The sequence below is a fragment of the Bemisia tabaci genome, chromosome 10 (assembly GCF_918797505.1).
Source record: "Bemisia tabaci chromosome 10, PGI_BMITA_v3".
Classification (NCBI taxonomy): domain Eukaryota; kingdom Metazoa; phylum Arthropoda; class Insecta; order Hemiptera; family Aleyrodidae; genus Bemisia; species Bemisia tabaci.
In genome coordinates this window covers 34,408,596-34,432,702 of record NC_092802.1, presented here as the reverse complement: position 1 = coordinate 34,432,702, position 24,107 = coordinate 34,408,596, and the positions used below count along the sequence as shown (strand labels likewise).

At 35.9% G+C, this 24,107-nt stretch overlaps 1 protein-coding gene across 1 annotated transcript; it reads left to right on the top strand.

The window, feature by feature from the left end:
* The first annotated feature begins 253 nt into the window (after positions 1 to 253).
* Positions 254 to 24,107, top strand: wit (kinase protein wishful thinking). Its single transcript, XM_019046479.2, has 13 exons — positions 254 to 1,072; positions 2,091 to 2,173; positions 2,743 to 2,860; positions 3,641 to 3,805; positions 4,725 to 4,937; positions 5,729 to 5,884; positions 6,380 to 6,562; positions 7,278 to 7,447; positions 8,544 to 8,739; positions 10,427 to 10,642; positions 11,861 to 11,977; positions 12,929 to 13,021; positions 13,598 to 24,107. Exons 1-13 carry the CDS (start codon positions 1,021 to 1,023, stop codon positions 14,611 to 14,613), a joined length of 2,778 nt encoding a protein of 925 aa, XP_018902024.2. The 5' UTR covers positions 254 to 1,020; the 3' UTR covers positions 14,614 to 24,107.

Genomic DNA, 24,107 nt, shown 5'->3' with positions numbered 1-24,107 from the left:
AATTCTGAGGTACAGAGGGTTTTGAGGATTCATGCGAGGTTTGGTGGATTTGGTGACTTCTAGATTATGTTCTCCACTTTGATTATTTTTTCAGCGGTAAAATTTGAATTTCAGCTAATTTTGAATTTATCCCATTCATCTGAGAAAGCTTATTGCTTTATTCCTACCCTGCATTAAATGAGTTATACAATTTTTTTTCGAACGAAATCAGCAGTTAAGAGAGAAAAAAGAAGGAAATATTACACGTAAATCAAATCTCGTGTGAACTCATGATTAAATGTAAGCTGCGGCAACGGCAAGCAAGCAAAAACTGTCATTAAAGTGACGTAAACCGGCAACGGTGTCTCCAGACACCCCTCGCTTCCTCACCCTACATAAACTGTCTGTCTGCCGACTATGGTAGTTGCCAAATTAAGCTACTAATATTTGTTTTTACAATATCAAGCAATAGTAAAAATAAAATCATGTTAAATTGTGCAACAATTTTATCCGCAACGGTGTAGTTAAATACACGCACGCGAACTTTCTCAGTGAACAGTGTTCATACACACTCACACATTGCAATCATGAACGCACATGAACACTCACTCATACAAAGAGGTACACAACCTCAACATCATGTACCGTCACACCGTGCTGAATGTCGGGGATAATTAATCTATTTTCTCTCGAAATAATTTTATCATTTTAAGTGGTTTTCTTTTAATCATTGATCGGAGTGGCCGCAGGTCCCAGACTGAGTGATTCCCCTCTCGAAATGTTATCAATATCAATCAAGTATCATCGCCCACGAAAGTAAGGTTGCATGTTCAGTTCTTCTCAGATTCAAATGGAGGGCTTACTTATCTCTGATTTGGTTAGCCGCAGTAGCTGTAGTCGGTCGTTTCATTCAATATTCACCGTCTGGGAGCATCTTCCATTCTGAACTACCACCTAATTCTGACCATTCGACAATCTAGAATACTGCTCCTCGCAGGCTAGACACTATCTATCAGATCCAGTTCTACGCTCAGCCTCGAAATGTTTCTCCTTGCAGTGCTGACCGTAACCTCAGTGTTGCTTCCCTCAGAGGGTAAGTAAATTTCAGTTTCTCAATTTGATTTTGCCGCAACCATTTTAACTCTTTCCAGCATACAGTGCGCAGCTCTCCTCTAAGTGAAGATCACAAAGCATGTAAAGAGGTTACTGCCAAGTGTGTGTCCTTTGTTTATTAAGACAAACGCCAAAGCCCTAAAATACTGCTCCTCAGCAATTTCAGAACACATTTGATGGGTTTTCATCACATCAAGGCTCTTTATCCATCTCAATTGTAATGTTGTTTTCCAGTTCATATGAATATAATTGACTTAGTGGCGAAATTCGCTGCTACATTGTACTCATACTTAATCTGCCAGGATTTTTGAGTTTAAATGATTGTTGTAATCTATTAATCTATGCCGTTAACCAAATCCTACCGAGCAACATCTTAAACATTGAGTAACATTACATTTTTCTCACTTATTTAAGCAAATGAGGAAATATGCTGTTACTTACCCCCTATGTCCGTGAGCAACATCAGTTTCCCTACTATACTGGGTGATATGAAAGGCTTGCACCACCTCTATAATCCCTACGGTTCTAGCCCCTTTGCAGAGGGATCCCCTTAAAGTTTTGGGGAGTCTTAAGAGTCGCTTTCTTTGACCTAGTAGCTTTCTCATAATTTCACGTCTCCATTGTAATTTGTTCAAAAGTTACAGGGATCTGACGCTGGTGGTGCAGGACTTATGGGTTACCCTGTAGATGGATAGCTTTAACTAAAATCAGTGTAATCGCTTTTCACTTTACCTGAATCTCTCTCTCGAGTTTTATTCTTCTTGCAGCGAATTTAGTAGTTAAAAGCCTTGAAATTTATTGTACAAGTATAGTAAATTTCTCAAGAGAGATGTAAGTTTACATCTCCCTAACTTTCCAAGAATACGGCCAAGAAAAATTGCGTGGTACTTTCTGGCCCAGGAAATCCTTGAAAGTCAGGGAGAAGAGAAAGGAAATTCCATTTGTCTTGTCGGTTGGTTGGTTTTATTTTATTCATTTGATTCCTTCCTTTTTTTCAGCTTCAAATTCAATAAAATGCGCTTATATAAATTCTACTATTGATAAGTCTGATTCAATGCAGGATGATCTGTCTGAAATGCAGGTAAGCTTGAGTGTGTCGGTTATCTCATTTGAATGCAAATAAAAAATTTTAGACAGATTTTTGAACGCACTCTCATAAAGTAATTTTTAAGTTGAAGTTCTCATAAAGTAATCCCTAAGTAAAGTTAATTTCTCAATTACTGAATAAAAAAATTTACTTAAGTTAGTAATTTTTTTTTCAGCTATTCTCACTTTATTTGTGGTAAAAGTCCAATTCATTAGGAAATTTTCAATCTTACAAATGTTTGTTTTCGTCCGTCATGCTCGAACTTATTATTTATTATAGTAGTAATAAATTTCTCACTATTATATTTTTATAATTTTTTTGTTCCCTCGTATTTTTTATCACCTCTACTTTTAAAAAGAGGTGGGCAAGTGTATATCGTGCTACTGTCAAGGAGTCAAAGGAACAACGACAACTAGAAAAAAATTAGCAAATCATGCCAAAACACTGTGGACTTTTGTATCTTGAAAATAATACTCCATTTCTCAAAAAATTGGATGTTTTCCGTGTGAAACTTGTTACAAACTTGTCTTGAGAGTTTATTTATTTCATTTTATTTTTTTTAGGTAATTAGCCCAGATTATAAAGAAGTCACTTGTCCAGCAAGTAAATACTTCTGTTTCACTGTTTGGTCTGAGCTGAAGGATGATCAAAATAACACAGTCAAAGTATTTTTAAGTCAAGGTGAGGTTTTTTTTTTATTTTACCGTCAAAGTTTTTATGGCCACCTATTGTAAGGCTTTTTTATTGACGCACAAATTACACAGGGGAAAAGAGATAGTCAATTTAATCCCTCAGTACCTGAGTTCTTGGTCCATGAAAAAATAATGCTTAAATGATAATTAATGGTGAAAATAACTGAAACATTATTTTCCGCCCTGCGGGGCGATTATTCAAATGATATTGACTCTATGTCGCCGTTTTGTCGTGTTGCACTCAGTCGATTGTGCGGCACGACAAAGCGGCAACATAGAGTCGATGTCATTTCAATATTCGCCCCGCTGGTAACATAAGATGACCCTGTCTGGAAAATTTGAAACTTCTGAGAGATGAAGTGGTATTGATCTCTTTTTCAAAATTACAAGGTCTTATCTCTGGTCTATTTTTATTTGAAACAGAGCTTCTGCAGGCTTCAAGAATGGAAACAGTAAGGCAATGTTTATCCCAAAATGTCAAAAATCAAACTGAAATCACCTTGGGGGGGCCAGCTTGCATAAGCCGGAGAAATCGCATGTTTTTTGCAACATAATGGCAATTTTTACGTTAGAGCCAAAGAAAAGTCATCTTCCAGAAAATTTTGAGAGAAAAGGAACCATGGAAACAAAAGGAGCTAATTTAAAAAATTGGAAGTTTAGAAACTCTGCATCCTTAATACAACAGTTTTATCATTAGGCAGTCATCTAATTCGCTGCAACCATTCAGCTATGAATGATCACTAAATACAATGTATTTCTTATTTATTAGGATGTTGGAGAAGTTCAGAGAAGCATGAATGTGTCTCTACAGCTTGTAATGGCAGTGGAAACCCAAAATTCTGTTGCTGTTCGACAGATCATTGTAACGCCAATGTAACTGACCTTCCATTTACTGTAGAAAACACAACTGATGCTCAACTTCTTCATAACTCTTGTAAGTAAAACTAGGCTAGAGTCTAGCCATAGGTATACCAAGCTTTATGTGTCATATTTATGTAACATAGCATAACTCAACTCCAAGAATGTCCCCTGAAACGAAAACGATTTACACTTGCGAGGGATTTAAATTCATAGGTACTATAAATGGTACAATTTGTTTTACATAATTCTCAGGGATTGCATACAAATATGCCAAGTCTGATAACCTTTAGATTGTGATGAACGTGAGACATAGTAAGCATTTGAGACGATTTTCACAAACTGATCATCTCTTTCTAAACTATCTAGCCACTTTAACGGAAATTTTCATGACATTCTGGAGAATTCACTAAATTTTGCATTAACGATGAATCAATTTTGCACCAACCTGAGTGGATTCAAAATTTGTGGCTGCATTAAATAATAGTCCTTCCCTGGGGTGCAAATCTCTTGTTACCAAGCCCTAAATCCAGTCCGAAGGCTGTGCAAGCATAGTTTTTGGGTTCAAGACAAGTGTGCATATTTTTTCACTGTTTTTGAGCTGAGTTCAAGCTTTTTTGACCTTTGAAAATAACCCTTGAGCCAAGCTGAGCTCAAGTCAAGTTCAAGCAATTTTGAGTATCAACACGTGATTCTACAATGAAAAATGATGGCAAAACTAAAAATAATACTAGAATGATTAAAATATTTAGGAGTTAAACTCTTTTGGCGTTTCCGGCTCAGAAAAGCTTGAAATACTCGAAAAAACTTGTGTGATTGGCACTCAAGCCGAGTTTGTGTACTCGCTCGTATCTAACCCAACTTTAAGCAGATTCGAGTATTCAACACTCCGCTCAACTCAACTCGAAATTCGAGTACTCGCACAGCCCTACTTGTTATTCAATTTCAATAATTATTTCTCTCAAATGATTGTTTTGTTCATTTCTTCTATTCAGATTATAGTAACAACAAAGTAATAGTACTCTTCCTGATAATTCTTGGGATATCAACTTGCGTCATGTTCCTTCTGATGTATCTCATCTCTCAAGGCGCCTGCTTCAACCCTGTGTGCAAGAATAAACACTGCACTTTGGACTCAGTTCATCTCGTCCTTAATGATCGCATCGATGCGTATACCTACGAACAATTGAAGCTAGTCTCTGTTATTGGTCAGTAACTTACTCCTAAAGTGTAACACTTGTTAGTTTAGTCTAAAAACTATTGTTATTTCCTTTTTTCAACTTGATTGTAGTCAAAGGCTGCAATTTGTGTGGTTTGTATCACAGAAGCGTAGCTATAAATCAGAATGTTCTTGAAAAAATACACTCAGGTAAAATACAAGAAACCAGCAAAAAGACTGTGGATACACAATAACACCTTGAATATCAAAAGTCCCACAAGAGGGAGCATAACGTTTGTATAAAAATGGAAGCATTTTAGATTGGTCTATGCAGGAATCAGACTCGCAACCTTTATAAAATTAGCCCTGCACGGTAGCCACTATGTCAAGGGCCATTCAAGTAGGAACGGCCGAGGTTCAAAGCATAATCAAGTGTGCGGCAGGTTACACAGTGGTTTTGGTGTTCAGTGCAGGAATTTTGGGGGGTGAAGGGAACTTCCCAGAAGCTCATTGGCCAGAATGCTGGTACACATCAATTTAAATTTACGCAAGCTTTCATTAAAGACTTAATTCATTAGTTTGAACAGTGGATCTAGTATAACTTTTGAGCTTGATTCCAGGGCAAGTAAAACAGGAGCTGACAAATACTTGATGAGTTAAAACAAAAGTTAGAGGAGTAGCAAGCAATAAGCAGCATGCAGCAATGTCAGTAATTCTACCGCCAACCCTGCTTTAGATCAGTTTTCCTTCGCCAGCTTTTTAACTTTTCTTTCGTAACTGAAAGATATTTTATAAGAAGTCAGTTTTTTAAACAATGAGTCTGCTAATTTTCTTCGGCAGGTCAAGGACGCTACGGCTGTGTCTGGAAAGCGATGGTTGATACTCAAGAAGTGGCTGTCAAGATTTTTCAATCCCGCAACAAACAATTTTTCTATAATGAAAGAGATATCTACACTCTACCATTCATGGACGAGCCTTTCCTACTCCGCTATTTTGGTAATTAAAGAAATTTTTTTATCTTTGCGTGTGGTATTGAAAGTCCGTGAAGCTTAATTGAAAGTGTGTAACTACTTTTCATGATCCAAAGTGCTTCAAGGAAGCAATAGTTGACGCCATTGTTTTCGGTTTAATTTATAATCTACCAGAAGACTGTATATCATGTTGATGGTGGCAAGCATATTAGTCAACTTTTCTAATGTTGCAGAACCTGTTTTGAAAATGGCAATGGTGCAAATTTTTATAATTTTCTAAAGATTATAAAATCTTTTTAATGGCTTATTTCCAGAGTCATTGAGTACTTTTTAGAAATCATAGAATGCACACTCACATCTCATCTTGTCTTGTATTTAAAAACATCAAGTACATTAACTTTCGATGGTTATTCTGCCTAAAAATTAAACATGACTAGTATTTTTAACACTTTTTCATGAAGTTATATATTTGTATAGGATTTTTAACCGATTATTATTTTTGTCTTTTTTCAAACCTCAGGCGCTGATGAAAGAATAGTCGGTGACAACTGTGTAGAGTACATGTTGATATTCGAACACTGCAGTAACGGATGCCTCCAAGATTATCTACACTGCAACACCCTTGACTGGTCCACTTTCTGTCGAATGGTGTCTTCAATGGCAAGAGGATTGGCATACTTACACAATGATATCCATAAAAACGGTATTTATCTCTCACAAGATCTCTCAGAATATTATCAGATATGAACCTGACATCAGGAGTTGCTCAAATTGAAAATCTTCCTGAACTGCTTTTTTTTTTATTATTTATTGTTGGATTCGTTGGTTTGGATTTGGATTTGAGGGTTTTTGGTTTTAAGGATCTGCGTCATAATTTACTATTCCGGATAATTCAATCATTGATTGATTGACTGATTTATGTTTTGCACCTTTAGGCGCCAGGGCTGCCACATTCCACCTTGGGCCCTGGTACCATTTTTAAGGTTTCGGCTCCATTGAAGGTCCCATGTGTGTTCGAAGTAGTGTGTCACGGGCCCCGGTACCAGGGACCCAGTATCCCCCCCCCCCCCCCTTGTGGCGGGTCTGGTAAGTGCAAACATTTACATGTTGGGGATAAAAATCACAAAAATTGATTACACAGTTAACGGTTATGTAGATTACATAATGATTCGTAAAGATCTTAGAAATAATGGATGGATTGCAAAAAAATAGATACTGTTGTACCCAATTGGCGCTGTAGACAAGAATGTTTAACGAAGACTATTCAATGAACGAAAGACTCAACAATATTTAGTAATGTAATGGTAATCATAGAAACAAGGATATACAGGGCGGCAATTAGGATCAGTAAGATTTTAAGTTATTCTTGGACCATCTGACACTAAACAGTAATATTTTGTTGTTCGTTCTCATTGCAGGCAAAGAAAAACCGTGTGTTTGTCATCGAGATTTCAACTCTCGCAATATTCTGGTCAGATCTGATCTCGAGTGTCGAATTTGTGATTTTGGCCTGGCGGTTAAAATCCAAGGTTCGCGCTATTACAACTTAGGTGAGGAGCAGCATGCGGAGACTCAGTGTATCAACGATGTAAGTGGATCTTCTACTCTCCTTAATCATGTAGATTTAGCTGTAGCCATTATATTTATTTATTTTATTTATTTATTACATTTTGATACACGGGAGCCGTGAGGCTATAGTATAGGTCAATTCAGGTACAATAAAGTTTTTTTTAATCAACTAAAAAGTATTAAATTACTAAGATAACAATCCGAAAGCACAGAATATTGTTTACAAATTTCGAGAGAGGGCTAGAATTCAGTAGTACCAAGAGAAGCAGAGTCAGCTATTCAACCAGGAGGGTGGTCTGGGTTATACCATTCAGCAATTCATCGATACTGTAGAAAGCATTTTTTAGGAGATGTTCCAAGAGCTTACTTAGAAAATATTGAACACGGCCTTCACGAAAAAGAGATTTTAGTTCCCAAGGCAAGGCATTAAATAATTGGATAGAAGAATACTTTACGCTTCGCATTGTTGAAGTCAGCCTGATCTTTGAATTTTTCATGCTTTTAAATCTGCTATTATAAGAGTGGGAAGGACAGAGATCTACAGGAGTAATTAATTTAGAAAAGATGGAGAATTTAATACACTCAAAAATATAGATAGAGGGAAGGGTAAGGAGCTCCTTCTGGATGAATAACTGGCGGCAGGGGGAATTTAAAGGTCTATTAAACATTATCCTTAATAATTTTTTTTGTTGAATAAAGACATCAGGGTTGAATAAAGACATATTCAATTGATTTCACACAAAGAAATATCAAGAAGATGTTTAACTAATAATGACTGAAATCATCTATGAGAAACATCCAAAAAGTTGCTTATTTAGGTTAGGTTCTCTTTGGTCCCTCACTGGGTAAACGTGATTGCCGATGATGAAGAAAAACTGCGGACAGACACAGAAAATTTGAAAAAGCACGATCTGTACTTCCCAAATTGTGTATTATGGAGTAGATTCAAGACATTTCTGACGTGCTCACCGTTGTTTTCGTGCGATCTTACTGGTAGCAAGTGCTCTTAGGTTGTCGTATCTCTTACATGCTGCAGACTCATTAAATGAATTTATGTAGTAAATTTTAAGCCTGGCTTGGATTTACTAATTGACCAAATCATTTTGTTTGAGCAGGCTGGCACCTTACGGTACATGGCACCTGAAATACTGGAGGGAGCTGTGAATCTACGAGACTGTGAGGCGTCCCTAAAGCAAATTGACATGTATGCATTTGGACTTGTTCTTTGGGAACTAGCAACCAGGTGCCAGGATCTGTACCAAACTGGAGTTGATATTCCTCCTTATAAGCTCCCGTTTGAATCTGAAGTCGGTGAGTCAATTTCTGAAACACAAATTACATTTTAATCCCCTTCTTCATTTATTGGATTTAGAAGTGCAAACATTTTTTGTCAGAAGAAAAATATTGGAGACCTTTCATTCTGTATGGCTAACATCTCTATTTCAGCAAAGGTGCTGTGTTCAATTACTCCTTGTAGCGTCGCAAAGAATCTTTTGTCTTTCTAACCAAGTTCCCTCTAACTCGATTCCCAGCAGTGTATTGAGAGGAAATGCTGAAAATTCGCAAAATTTGTTTGATTCATGGAAACAGATATATCTTTCATTGGAATACAAAGTTATTGCTGCGCCCTTTATCGCAAAAAATTGCCAGATCTTTGTTTGAAAGTCATAGCAGAAAGATATAAGTGCAGGGAAGCTGTCATCTGGGTTTTTACTCCTTTTTTTTTTTAAATTAACTCGGGGAAGCTCCTAAATAATTTATTCACACATAATTTTCATTTTTCCTGTGATAAAATTTTAGCTGAGAAAACCACTGTTAAGGTTCCCAACAATCCAACCCCAAATACGAGTAAAAATGCAATTTAAATACAGATATTACAATCATGAAGCATGTAACCACGATCAAGCTCATCATCGTTATTAAGTGACAGATCGAATATTCTTGGTTTTGTTAGTGTCAGGTGTCTACAGGTTTAGAAAACCTGGAAGATCAGGAATAGTCATGAAAAAGCCAGGGAATTGTTGGAAAAAAATTGGAAATCTAAAAAATTATGTGACTTGAAATCTGAAAGGGAAAGCATTAGCATGAATATAAGCGTATTATAAATTTTAGTCTGATTGATTTTAATAAAAATTAAATTAAAAATAACTCACATTGATAAGATATAAGTTCAAAATGATAATTCGTCTCCTCACAAAAAGTATCTAATCTTGCCTACCTCTTGTTTCTGTAAATTTAAGTTTAAAAATATTACAGTAGTTGAATGATTAAAAATTTATTTCTTGGTTGTTTAACACACGATTAATCTAAAACTCATTCTGGTTTTGTTCCAAGTTAAATTCTGAAAAGTTAATAGAGAAATAAGTTTCAATTAGGAATCATAATTTTGAAAGAAGGTTGAACGATAAAAGTTTCACCTGTTTCTGTCATTTGGTGTGAACTGAAAAGTGACAAAAATATCGTTGATTTTCAGTTTACCACAAGCAAATCGTCCTTGTGAAAAGTCAAGAAATTTTGATCAGTTTGATCAGGAAAAAGTCAGGAAATTTTTTACTGCCAAACCTGTATACACATATCGACGGTGAAACTACCAAACCACGTATCTCGTTTGATCGTCTTGATCTATTTTTAAGCTGTATTCGTGGCATATCTTGAATTCCAAATTTTTTGTGTTTTCCATATCGACGGTGAAACTACCAAACCACGTATCTTGTTTGCGGTGTTTAAAAATCTACGCTCGCATTTTATTTTTTTGAAGTGGACCAAATCAATATCATTTCTTGAAATTTTCACAGAATTTTCTCCGCGCAAAGAGGAAAAATCACAGAAATTTTCAAGACTGGACGTTAAGTAGTTTTTCATTTAAAAAATGAAGTATGACAGGAAGTCTGCGACGTCGCAAACCGAGATACGTGGTTTGGTAGTTTCACCGTCGATATTCTACGTACATATTTTTCGTTTTTTTTATTTGGTCGAACACTCTCCATTTTTCTTTCAGGTCTTGTTCCAACGTTCGAAAAGATGCAGGTCCTAGTAAGCCACAACAAAGCACGACCTTTGTTCCCTGAATCGTGGCGGGACACCAGCTTCACGCGGCTCATCCGGGAAACAATCGATGACTGCTGGGACCAGGACGCTGAGGCTCGGTTGACAGCTCTTTGTGTCGAGGAGCGCATGACGGAAATGTCATCCTGCTGGGATTGGAGTAATAAAGGTTTGTCCTCTCATCTCGTCTCTTTTCCAAAAGAAATTTTCCTACGAGTTTATTGATATTGCCTGTACTCATTGGCCAATGTTCCTCTTTGTATACTACTATTTGGCAGGGATAACCATGAAAAACTTATGAAATTTTGGCATTCTATAGAATTATAAAATAGGATTTCCTTGCAATTAACGGTTTAAAACATTTTAAAAAGAATCCTAGAGGCTCAGTTCACTCCGTACATTTGGGGGGGGGGGGGGGAACCCCAAAAAATGGATGCCACTGACCCATCCTAGTCTCTCTGGCTCAATCTACTCTCTGTAAAATTCCCAGGAAACATATGGAAAACATAAAAAATTTGGAATTCAAGATATGCCACGAATACAGCTTAAAAATAGATCAAGACATAAATTGCTGTAATTACATGGTAACACAGAAGAGGATAACTTGTCCAGCAGGCTGATTGTTGAAATTGATTGGCAAAGAAGACAAAAAGCATATGGAGGGATCCTATTAGTGGAAGCAGTTGGTTGCAATGGACAAAGGAAGCAGGTGATAGACTAACTAACAGCAACTCGCAAGTGTCCCTTTATTTAGTCCATCATTTACACCCTTAGTCTACAAGAACCACCCAAATTAACCAACAGGATCGCTCCATACTCATTATGTTGTCTTTGTCTATCGCTTTGTCTATAAATTTCAACAATCAGCCCGCTGAGTAGCAGAAACGTTTTTTTTTGTGCTGAAGCCTGCTTGTATTATCACTTTACTTGTTAACATTAATTTAGGTCATGCAAGGAAGCAGCGACAATGTGGTGAAATTTCAGAAAACCATTTTCGTTTTGTAAGTCACTGTTTTGAGTTCTAAACCAAGTAAATAAGTACGCTCTTGTTCGTACACCATTTAACAATTTCTGAGAAAGTGAGTACTTATTTATATGGTTCTGAACTTGATCTTGTGCGGATCTTGGTATTTATTTTATTGACTGTATTAAGTGCCAGTGGAATTGGCATGTTTTTTATAGCCTTTTTGCCGTTCACTTAATTTATTACCTTTTCTCCCTCACCAATCAGGGCAAATCTTGTTGACAGTTACTTTCTCAGAGTTTTTCCTTACTTTTTTAGGCAATTTTTACTCTGTGAATCTAATACTCTCCTCTGCATTTAAATCTATGTATCTTCATTCTTAATCATGTATATTTTTTTCTCCTTTTTATCATGGATATTTAGCAGCTGCAATGGGGTATCCTAATGGTTTAAGTCCAACTGTCAACCTAACGCAACCCTCAGGACCTATTTCAAATTTAACTATATTGGACAAGAATGAATTCATCGTGGATATGGAAGGTAATTTCCATTGCTCCTCTGAACGATTCAGCATGAATTTTCTACTCTATAAATTCAACACGAAGAAAGCAATTGATACATTTCCTTTATAATTAAATAATTTTTCTCATAGAGTGATTGGACAGCTGGATGTTCAGTGAAAATTATGCACTATCCATACAGAGCGTTGCAGGAGTAAGGCTAAAAAATTTAAGAGGTGGTTTCAATGGTCTAAACAAGACTTTTTTTTTGTTCCAAGACATTGCATCCGAAAATCAAAACCCTCCAAGTTCTGTGGGTGGAAAAGCCCAAAGAAAATTATACTTGCGTAAATTTTTAGCCTCCTTTTGAGGAAATTGTCGTGCATTCAGCATTCAACTATAATTTTGTCGCTTGTTCTGGGTTTGTATCTATGGCTCATGGCAAATGAAGTCATGAGAAGTGCTCAACTTTCAGTGGCCCCAAGAAGGGTCATTGAAAGGACGGATTGGCCATGATTGATTATGTTTGCTAGGATGTGTGAATAGCAACTAGCAGGAGCTGAATGGAGTTATCCGTACGTCTTATTTAGCAGCAGCTTGGTGCAGCTTGCCATCATACAATCTCTTAAAGGTAAAGATGGAGCTTAGAACCAGAAGCAAGGTTGATAAAATACATAAAGCAGGCTAAAAATTATGTTTAAAAACCGAAAATATGTTGGATTCCATAAAAATTTTTTACCTTGTTTCCTCTTTTTAATGTATTTTACTAACTTTGATTCATCATCAGGCTGCCTTGTAAAACTTTTTGCAGGCTATGGCCCCTTTTTAGGCTTATTTGCCTCGACTATTGGTCAATTGGTGTTTCTTTCATCCAAATTTGACTTAGTAGAAGGAATCATTTTCTAAATAGTATTAAAACATTTCTAATAAATTAAAAATTCAAATTTCAATTTATCTTTGTATTAAATTTTCCCCCTCTTTGTTTAAATAGGTTTGCGAGAACGAAATGAGTTAACTGTAAACAGGGAAATAGGAGAGCCTTTGATCTCATTCTCTCCAACTGAACCCAATGAAACATCTCTTTGTAAGTATTTCTCTTCTAAAATCCCTTTTTTCCAATCTTTTCAAAAACGTATTGCATTGCTTTTAGCATTCTCTCATTAGGTAGAGGAAGATATTGTTTAAGTTAACTTGACGATTTCTTAGTTTTCGCATTTTTTAACTGAGGATGAACAGCAAAAGATCCCAGTTTTCACCTGTCATAAGTAGCCAATGGCACTGAAGGCTCTTCTAGTGTACAAAATACCGGGAATACATTTTTCTGGGAAACTTGATTAACTACAGGGTGTCTACAAGTCCGGAATTTCCAGAAAGTCCAGAAATAGTACTGATTTTGTAAGGGCGGTCCAGAATTACAGAAAAAGTGTGGAAATTCCGAAAGATGGTCCGGAATTTTTTGTCATTTTTTCCGCAATGAGCAAGATTTTCAGACTCTTGAATTTTTTCGAATTGCATCCAAGGAAGGTACTGAATTTCTTGGGATTGTACTGAAAAAGTACTGTAAAAATACTGATTTTTGGCCAGCCTGTTTTAGTAGACACCCTGAACTATGATGGCTCTCTGCTTTCCAGTTCTCACTTTATTCTTTATTAAATTTCAGATGACAAAGACTCCAAGAACCGTTTACAGCAGTCCGTTCAGCCAGTAGCCCTGCAACCCCATCAAGGTCGCAATCCCTGCATGGAACGTAATCTCATGTGGATCCGATCTCCATCCCAGGAGAACCTTAACTCTTTGCCAACATTGATCGATCGCTCCTCAAAACATGTACCTTCACAGGTAACAACAACAGAAGCTGCTCCGCTTATCCAAAACGATTTCCTCGGCTTCCCAAACTATTCGCGCAGTATTAATGTTCCTATTCCGTACGTCCAAAACCCTGTTTTCGACTCCTCGCCCAGCACAAAACAATGCAATGTTCCTAGAGCCACAGATGAGTCCGCCAAGTCTAAGGTTAAATCACTCTTTGCCGGGAATAATTTTAGCTGGTCAACAGTAAAGAACTGCAAAATGAAAAACTCACCATCCTCTGATGACGAAGTGATGAATCCACCAAAGGTTATCAAGTCGCGACAAAAAATGGAGAATCTGAAAAAACTTGAGTCGAGTGCTAGTAAGCTTGGCAAGTTGCTGACTGACAATAATTCGTACATGCCCCTCAATTCCGGAAATAAAAAGAAAAAAAATCACTCTTCATCAAGTCTCGATGCCAAAGTAGCCATTCAGTTTGAAGCAACAGGTGGAGAAACAGCGATCGAAGTAAATGCCAATACTGAAGATCGGAAATCTGATAGCTGTGTCCCCTCAGTTTCACGTCCAAATAATTTATCCTTAAAAAAATTTGAAGCACAAGGTGATACGCAAGTTTTTGGTGCCTTCTCAGAGGGTTTGAAAGCTCCAGGTCTGAAAGATTTGAGCAAAAGAATCAAAACACCTGGAGACGTCCCACCATCAGTGCGAAAAAAAGGGTCTACAAGAGCTCGATTCTCACTCTATGATGATCGCATTATGATTGAAAATGAAGAGCAGTTGACCATTGAAACAACTGAGCCCGTTAGCAAGACAAATTCTTATTCCGTTCCAATTGATATCAATCGTGTTAACTCGATAGATTGAGTTTCGTGTGATAATTTTTCTAAGTGATATCTTGAGTTCAGCTCACAATCGCTTTTTAAAACCAGTTCTTCTGAAAATGGTGTAACCATAAATTTGCTCTCTTAAACAAGATGCTGTTTCATTTTTTTTGTTGCTTAATGCAACCTCTAAAACAGTATTCATGCTAATTGGTGAGTCCTCTGTAGGTTTCCTCTAACCAATGGCGCGTTGTCTGCAAAAAACTCATTCGCCTAAATCTTTTAAATCTTAAAGTTTGTTTTAGAGGCTGCATGAACAAGACTGACTTAAAAGAATGGATTTGAAAAGGGTATACCTTACCCTAACTTCTGTTTGGTTGTAGTGAAGTATCAAATGAAATCAAAAGCTGGCAAAGTCTTAAAGTTTCCTGCCTTGTATTAATTGGATTTCTCTTTTTGTTTTGTTTCTTGACGAAGTCAACGCTTGTAACGCTTCTCTTATTTCTAGTTACCTTCAGTGAGTCGAAAATAACTCACTATAATCCTTTGTAGTTTCCTTGTTTTCTTTACTTTCCTGTGATTTAACATAGTTGCAATGATTATTTGCAACGATTTTCAAATTTTTTATTGCATGACACTTTTTGTATGTTTTTGAAGTTCTCCGGAAATATTTTTATGAGAATTAACGCTCTCTTTTGTCTAAAATCAGTACCAGCCCAAGGGAGTGTAACATTTCTAGTAATCAATGCTTGCAAGAGCATCCTCAAAAGTCATCAGAATACGCTTGGGCTGGTATTGTGGAAGATCGTCTGATTGTGTACAGCCTTGTTATTTATTAAGTTCATCATGAAATTTGTACTGGGTGCAACCTGCTTAATTCAAACACTCTGATTATTACGCTACATGTATGTGTTGAAATTTCCTTGACTTGCTTTGGCAATTTTTGATGACCTCTGTCGTCCTGTATTGCAACATGGTTTGTGTAGATACTTGAAAACATTCAACTTCTTTCAAAGCTATGAAGTACTTGAATTCCAAAGAATTAACAAAACGTTTATGGAGGGATTCTGGCTGTTTCTATTACCATCGCGCAATTCTTCTACGTATTTATGAATCAAGACATATGAGGGATGAACACTTGAATATACTTGATTCTATGTTATCTATTGTAAGGTTGCATGACCCATGTTAATGACCTATGTCATCTTCATAGTAAGTGCTGATTATTGAAATTGATTGACAAAGAAGACAGAGGGAGTATGAAGAGGTCCTATTGGTTGAAATGGGTGAATGTCTTGGACCAAGGGGGAAAATGATGGACTTACTGAAGGGTCCCTCCCATTAGACTGTTAGTGTATTACTTACCTCTCCTGTCCATTACACCCACCCATTTCTACCAATAGGATCCCTCCATATACCTTTTGTCTTGTTTGTCTACAGTATTGTCTATCAATTTCAACTATCAGCCAGCAGATATTGATATTCTCTGTTTCTGTGTCACTTTGACCCGCTGGAAGAGTAAAGGATTGAAACAAGTCAGCAGGTCTTCAATTTGCTCTCTGGTTTTCATTCTCTTTCTCTGTTTCTTTTTGGAGCTATCCACATTGCCTATTATTGCTCTGTAGCATCTGGCATTGAGCCACCTGAAATGACAGTATTATTTTTGAAGTTCTAGTGCTCAAAAATGTGGTGCACCTCTTGTAACATTCCATTTGGACAGTTTTGTAAATGTCACTAATTTTGTTTTACCTACCGTAAGAGGTCAACTGGAAAATGTATGTTGTCATCTTTTTTTATTGGTTTCAGTCTTTTAGTGCCAAAGTTCTGTGGATCCTCGAGTCCAATTTTTAGAAATTTTTAATAGAAATTTACATTACAACATTATGGGTCAAAAGTCATGAGCTCTACAAAAACTGATGATTCAAGAGCAATTTCCTAAAAGTTTAAACCAAAATAACCGACAAAATTTCAAGGAAAGGTTACATTAAAGGTTTATACTGGTATTGAATGTTTACATCAGCAGACTTCTGTAACTCAAGCAATCTTCGACAGTAGAATGTCTATATTTAACGAAAATAATTATTTTGTAGCTATTCTTTGAATCCTTTCAGCGAGAGTAACCTTAGGTCTCAAAGCTAAAAATGGTAATGTGTCATGATATATTTGAATTTTATACAGTTTTTCAACTTCAACTTCTCAGTTTTCAAATGAAGCGTAAGAGCATATGCAGGTCAGTTTTGTTTTGATTCAGGTTTCCCATACTGTGTTACATTAAGTTCAAAAAAATTATGACTAATGGGCATTCTTGACTTTCAGACCCATGTTAAGGGCAATATGTCTTGCTGAAAGGATTCGATTCTGTGGAATGTAGATCTTTTACCGTCAAGCAACGCTGAAGTTATCAAAATGTAGGAAGGGGCCAATTTTGGCCCTCAACGACACCCATTCTTTTCCCTTACTTTCTCCAGAAAAAACTTTATGCATTTGGTAAAACTGAAATTTCTGGATAACTTACTACGCTTTGGCTGCGGAAGAACAGAAGTGTAACCTCTGATGCGAAGGATCGAATGTCAATAGTTTCCCTCAGTAATTATTTAAACAGTTCTCTTCATCATCTGATAGATAGTTTGAGAACAGATAATTGTAAGAGCAAACTGTACAGAGGCTCTATTGTAACTAGGAAGATCTACCTCTCAATTAATAGCTTAGGTAACTTAATTTTTTCAGCCAGTCAACTGCCTTATGCCTGAAGTATGACATAACTTGCTTCTCTATTTTTTGGACCTTGATAGTAAAGAATGCTTGTTGGCTCTGAACTCAGCAGAAACTTAGTATTAATAATATCCTTTCAGTATTCATACTTTAATAATCCCAGATAAAATGCATATTTTACGAAAAATTGAATGCAGTTGATATGGGTCTGTTGCGCTCGTCGTACAATTGTGTTTTGATGATTTAAACTTATGCATTAGTAGAAGAGAATAAGATCTATTCAAAGGCCCTTTGCCCTGTATTACCAAAGACATTGCTTATCGAAAAACCAGGCATATGACATCAACCACTACAGTAGTGCATATCATAGTTTTGCCCCACCTTAGTTTTATCTCTCACAATCAGTGGTACACACATTTGCACTAGTTGCTGGGCGTAACATACGGATGAAACCATGGTATGCACTACTGCATTAAATGATGTCATACGCTGGGCTTTTTCAATTTGCGATATCTCCGTCAATATTGGACGAAGAAATTCAGTAGTTAAACTGATCTTATCGATTTCTGTCAATCTCAAAGCTTATAATATCCAAACTCGATTCTATGACCAATGCAACTGAGCTGATTGGGTGCATTTTTGTGGAAAATACACAATTTATCACTCACAAAATCATACATCCGGCAAAGTATTAGGTGCATCAATTCATTTGTATTGGAGATTTTTTCCCCCCTTAACTCATCTGTATTAGCAATTTTCCCCACAAGCAATTAAAGTTTACCTCTGTATACATTGCAATGCCAAGCATTGCAAATCCTAGCATCGTAATACTTCCTTATGTCTTGCTTAATATGTCTTCAAATAATAAATTAGATGAATTACATCAAAAAACAACTTAAAATTGAGTCTACACGACCAAAATACTGTAACACATTATAATGTCAAATTATAAATGAATGATTGAAAAATTGAGCGTGCTAAGTTACGAAAACCCAGATATGGATGAACCCTAATTTAATGTGAATATTGTAATCTATTTATTTTTTTACCCCCTTCAGATGTATTTTTAAATCTGCTCTCAGATTTGTATTAACTCTTCCGTTGTTCATTGAAGAATATAGGTTTCATTGAACTTTGAACGGACGCTTCTTAGCTTTTGGTTGATCCATCACAATATTTTTGCAGCTCAAGATTGGAGGAGCTTTTCGGAAAAAGGGGCGAAAAATTGCGTCAAAGAAATGCATTTGAAGTGTACCTAAGCACTTTCTGGAAATTGACATTGGCTCTCATTGGAGCCTGGACTCAAATTTCCTTGAGAGTAAATTTCCTAATTTTTTAGTGAGTCACCGTTAGTGGCCAGAAAGTAATAATGAAAACTTCAAATGTATTATGCCCTAACACGATTTTTCAATTTGGGCCCCTTTCCCTAAAAGCTCCTCTATATTTGTTGTCTGTTTGACTAAACGTCAAGGTACAAAACCTGCAGCGGGCTGATTGTTGAAATTAATAGATAAAGCCGTAGATAAAGAAGACAGAGGGAAAATTGAGCGATCCTATCGGTTGAAAAAGTTGGTTCTTAAAGACTAAGGTAGAAATTGATGGACTATCTAAAGGGGCTCTCGTAGGTTGCTGTTAGTCAGTCTATTACTCACTTCTATCGTCATTGCAACTTTCCGTTTCCACCATTAGGATCCCTCCCATTTCTGTCTGTCCCCTTTGTCTATCAGTTTCAAAAATCAGCCCGCAGTCTAGTCAATTCGGAACTTACTGTCAGTTTTCTCTACAAATAGACCACAACTGAGCTTTATGTTCTCTTAAAATTCGAAAGTACTTATTATCAGAATGAATTCAGAACATAATTTTTGGTTATGAAGCTGAGTACTTATCAGTTATACAAGTTGAAAACATGGATCTTGGTATTTTAAAATTTCCGCCTTTTTTCATTTCAATATAGGGAACTTACTGTTAGAAATGTTGAATGATTTTTCTGAAACTATCAAGGAACATTCTCTCAAAATGTTTTACCAGCTAAGATTCTTTTGTAAGAACGTAGCAAGAACAGAAATTACTGTATGAACTTGTCATTGTTCATTATTTTGGAGCAGCAGAATTTACTGATAGAAGTATAGTATTAGGAAGTGGTTAATAATTGAGGACTTGGATGCTCGGGTGATTCCAGTGTTTAAGATTTGCCAACAATTTCTTTAATTTTGAAGAAACTACTACTTGTATCAGTATTAAACTTGAGAATTGTGCTAAAGGTATTGTTAAATGGGCCTATGTACGCTAAAATGAACTACGTTCGTAGGATTTTTGTGCAACATAGATCTTTTAAGCATCGATACGTCCAAATTATAAGGAATATCCAGTTAAAATTTCATCTCTCTTTCGGCATTTTTTTTTCCTATCAAGAGTTAAAATTTAAACGAAAATTCTGGAATTAAGGAGTTCCCATTCTGCGCCCAAGTCCTCATTTGTGGTCTCCAAAAAACTGGAAGTGACTGAATTTATAAGTAAAACAGCTTTCTGGCAATGAGCACCTGATCTTCAACACATAAAAGTTTGGAAGCTTGTAAACGTAAGAGGTGAAAAAACGAAGAGATGTGAGGTGTGATCTTTTTTGATAGAAGTGTGAGTCAATTTGTATCTTTCAAATGCTTGTTGAAACTTTCTATCGATTTGTAAGTCTTCTTTATGTTAATATGATGAGAGAGGTAGCTCAGTGGATTTTGAAGATACCTCTTAGCGAGGCAATTTACAGTGAAACCTCAATGAGATAAAATTCTAAAAAACAGCAGTATCTAAGTAACAATAACTGGTCTGTATTTGATGATAAGGAATTAATGTTTTCAGCTTACCCATAAAACTGCTGTGATAAGGAAGAACGCCTGTATGAACATTCGATAGTTGCCAAATTTCCCTTGATAAAAGAGGTATTTTTGACAACATTCATGCGTATTTTTCCTTGAAATTTTCAGATATTTTAGATGAACTGCGCACAAAATTTTGGAAAATATTATTTGTAATTTTCTCAGTAAATTCGGTTTTTATCGGAGGAAACTTAAAGGCTCATACGGCGTTCTTCCTTAGCACGGCAGAAAAGCATCTATCTGCATAGAGAAACTAAAAAGACAGGTTGTTTCAAAAATGAGTCAGAAATAGAAAATAGAAATTTCTTATTGCAAAATGCAGTCCAAATAAATTTGCTCTCTTTTTAATGAGACTGAGACTGTGCAAAACCTCGGACGTAAGCAACATTGATGACTTTTTCGATGTGGCAATATTAGTGTTCAGTTTTATGTTAAGAAGTACGTTTTGGTGGCCAAAGTGCGAATTCATTGCGATATTTTAAAATTTCCGCTCCCCTTTTGTTCTTTTGAAGGGTAATAAATGGACTTGAAATTTACACAGAATTTTCTGCTAAGAGAGAAGAAAAATTAAGGAAGTTTTTAAGGAATATCTTTGACTAGTTTCCAATAAAAAAACTAAGTATGACAGACAGTCTGCCAGGTCGCATATGTGGTTTCGTACCTTGGCCATCGACATGTATCAAATGTAATGTAAATTTTTCTCGTGACATATCCATTCTAAAACTAGAAATGTATGTTTCTCTTTTTGCTATGATGCAAACTTTCTTTAGTTAAAATTTATATCGATGAACGGAAATGAAACATGTTTTATTTCGCAAGATTTTGTGCAATTTTTTTTTTTTTGGGGGGGGGGGGCGCTGTTGAAGTGTATATTCTTTGAAAATTTTACAGCAGTTTGTGAGTTATTCCTATTTTTAGAGATACAAAAAAGGCAGGTGTCAATTTTGATCAGAAGTGTTTTGGAAATCAATTCTTTGATTCCCTCATTGTTCGACGGTGTGGCAATGAAATCACAGATTGCTGGAAGTGTGCATGACTACTTGTGTCACCCATCATTAAGAGATCGAAGGGCAAGCTCAAAAATTTTTCGCTTGTAGCGTCTGCCATGGTTGTTGATTCGATCTACTGTTTGCTCATCAGATGGCCACTTAGCCTTGAAGAGGAAAAAGATATGTCTAATGGCATTAAGTTCAGTGCCTAGGACTTTTGAAGGCGTCTCTCTGGTCAACCCGGCCTCTTTCTACTTCTACTATTATTACTTTTACTACTTTTTATAAACAAGTCTGTTTGGTATTGATTTTACAGGTTCAGTTGCTTTGTAAATTTCATGACATATTGCCAGGCGTAGAATGAACTTTCTGCCTGTAATAATTTTTTTAAAAATTTTCACATGATTTTGTGGAATTTTATAAGAATTTATACAAATTTGTTGAAATACGATTTTAATGGCAATTTTTCTTGTCGCTGAACATCTTATGTGATCCTCTTGTGATTGTATTAATCTGTGTACATGATGCTATGTTCCTGATCGAGAAAAACTGACCATAAATATATCAAATATTGTAAAACACACGTATGAAAGCTGATATGACCATTAGTCATGACAGGCGTGGGAAAAAAGGGGTGAAGGGAAGGGGGCTCATATTTAATAATAGATAAACTTTTTCTTTCATTCCTTGGAGATAAGGATGAAAGTATAATGAGTATTGCCTGCTATTGCTAGAATGGTCCTTTCAAGACTGGAATTGACTTTTATAGATACCGATTAATTGTTTATCCTGGCTAAGCTGTTTTTATAATTTTTTTTGTGGAAACTTTTCTTTTTTAAACCCTAGTTTCTCTTCCTTTTGATAAATGTATCGGATGGAGGTGCACATTCTGTCACCTAGAGCCACACTGTCACTTCGTTAGTTTTTGACCGACGACCCGACCATTTGACTTTCAGTCTTTTTACTTTAATATTCTTGTAAATAATAAAAGTAAAAAACTCAATGTAAAGTGATCTCACCTAAGTCGCTATGTTATGTTAAGGTATGTGTTAGCTGCAAAACTGGATTTGTATTTAAAGAAAGAAGACATTTTTAGAATTTCAATGAAATCTACTTAGCCTGGACTGAGTTTAAAGATTTCATTTAGAACAGGGTTTATCCTAGTGTAACTCTCTAGTTTGAATAGATTCTCTCCGGTAAAATCGTACGGATAAACCAGAATTAATGGGTAATTCCGGTTCATTCCCGGTGCATTTGGGCCAATTATTAGCCCAAGTCCATTTCTCGATGCCTAATTTTCTCTCATGTTTCATTTTTTTAAAGAGAAAACTGAACTACCCAACGCTCTCAAACTTTCTGTGAATTTACTGCAGATTATGAAAAATATATTTACAAAATCTCAAGTTTCACTCAAACCTAGTTTTCTAAAAGAATTTGGTTTAACAATACCATAATGGCCGTATTTCAAGCAATTTTTACTCCTGATTCTGATATGGTATTGATAAGTAAAGAATTTCATTTCAGTTTTCATTAACCTACCACAACACCTTGGTAAAAATTACACAAAATACACTTAGTTTTCTATTTAAAAACCAAAACGTCAAGAAAATTAGGCAGCGTATGATGTAGTACCTCTAATACTAGCTAAATTGGACTGCATTTTGCAATTTGGACCTATAAATTCTGGCCCATTTGAAAAAACACTTATGTGCATTGGGAAACTAATGGCACATACGTTGTTTTTAAACCGGGCTGGAATTTATCGGTCCAAATTGCAAAATGCAGTCCAATTGTCCAATTAATCCAACCAAAAAAAAGGTTTCTACGTATGCACTGCAAACATACACAAATGATTACTTGATAATATTTCAAGAGGAGCATTTTAACAGTGAAACTACGAGACCACCTATCTCATTTGCGGTGTTTAAAAATCTCTGCTCCTATTTTATCTTTTTGAAGGATAACAAATCAATATCATTCCTTGAGGTTTTCTTCGCACATAGAGGGAAAATCACGGAACTTTTCAAGAATTGATGATGAGTAGTTTTTAGTTTAAGAAATGAAGCACAACAGGAATTCTGCATCTTCGCAAATGAGATATGTGGCCTAGTAGTTTCACAGTTGATTTCTATTTGTGCAGATCGATCTATTTTGCCCCTGTATAGTTTTTATATCATGGTCTGATATTTTTTTAAGTTCGTAATGTAAATAGTTCTTAGAAAACCCTGGAAGTTTTCCTCGTATGTAAGATTTTGAATTTTGTGCACTATTTTTTATTCGCCATGATCAAAGCAATTTTCTGAACAGTTTCCCATGTACTATTTCAATTTCCGGTCCACCGTTCTTGACTTGGACTCTGAATCAAAACTAGTCTTGTTTTTACCTATGTAATTTGTATCTTGACCATTGATTTTTAAGAATTTATTCAGCCTGGCAGTGGAAAGGCTGAGATACTTCTTGTCTCGTTGTAGGTGCTTCTTTCTATATTTTACAGGAAGATGGTCAAGTAAATTTTTAAGCTTAAACTTAGTTGAAGGATTATTTTGTAAAATGCTCTTCATCACTTACTATTTTTGAATGAATGCTGAATCAATTTTTAAAACTCTTTAAGAATTAGCTCATTTAGCGGTTACATCATCCAATATATTGCCTGTTATAGTGCTGGCTTTAAAAAGCGCCTTAAAGCAATTGATTTCAAAACAATAGTCCATGTGTGTCAAATACTGAATGAAGTAGTCACTAAATGGGTCTTTAGCTGCTAATTGGCATGCACTGGGTGTTAAATTTTATGACTGTAGGTCGTTATCATAGAGAAAATGTATATGACTCAATTAAAGTGTCTGTTAGTACCGAGCAAAGTTCTGTTCAAGCTTATGATTTGAAAGTGGTGCAAAATTCTCCTTTAAAATTATTAACAAAAAAACCATGTAATAATTTTTTTTCTTGAATATAAAATGCTTTTTTTA

Excerpts from the sequence above, each read along its gene's own strand:
- wit (XM_019046479.2), top strand. The coding sequence starts at position 1,021 with ATGTTTCTCCTTGCAGTGCTGACCGTAACCTCAGTGTTGCTTCCCTCA. Across the intron at positions 2,174-2,742 it reads ATGATCTGTCTGAAATGCAG|GTAATTAGCCCAGATTATAA; the intron begins GTAAGCTTGAGT and ends TATTTTTTTTAG. Across the intron at positions 6,563-7,277 it reads CAATGATATCCATAAAAACG|GCAAAGAAAAACCGTGTGTT; the intron begins GTATTTATCTCT and ends TTCTCATTGCAG.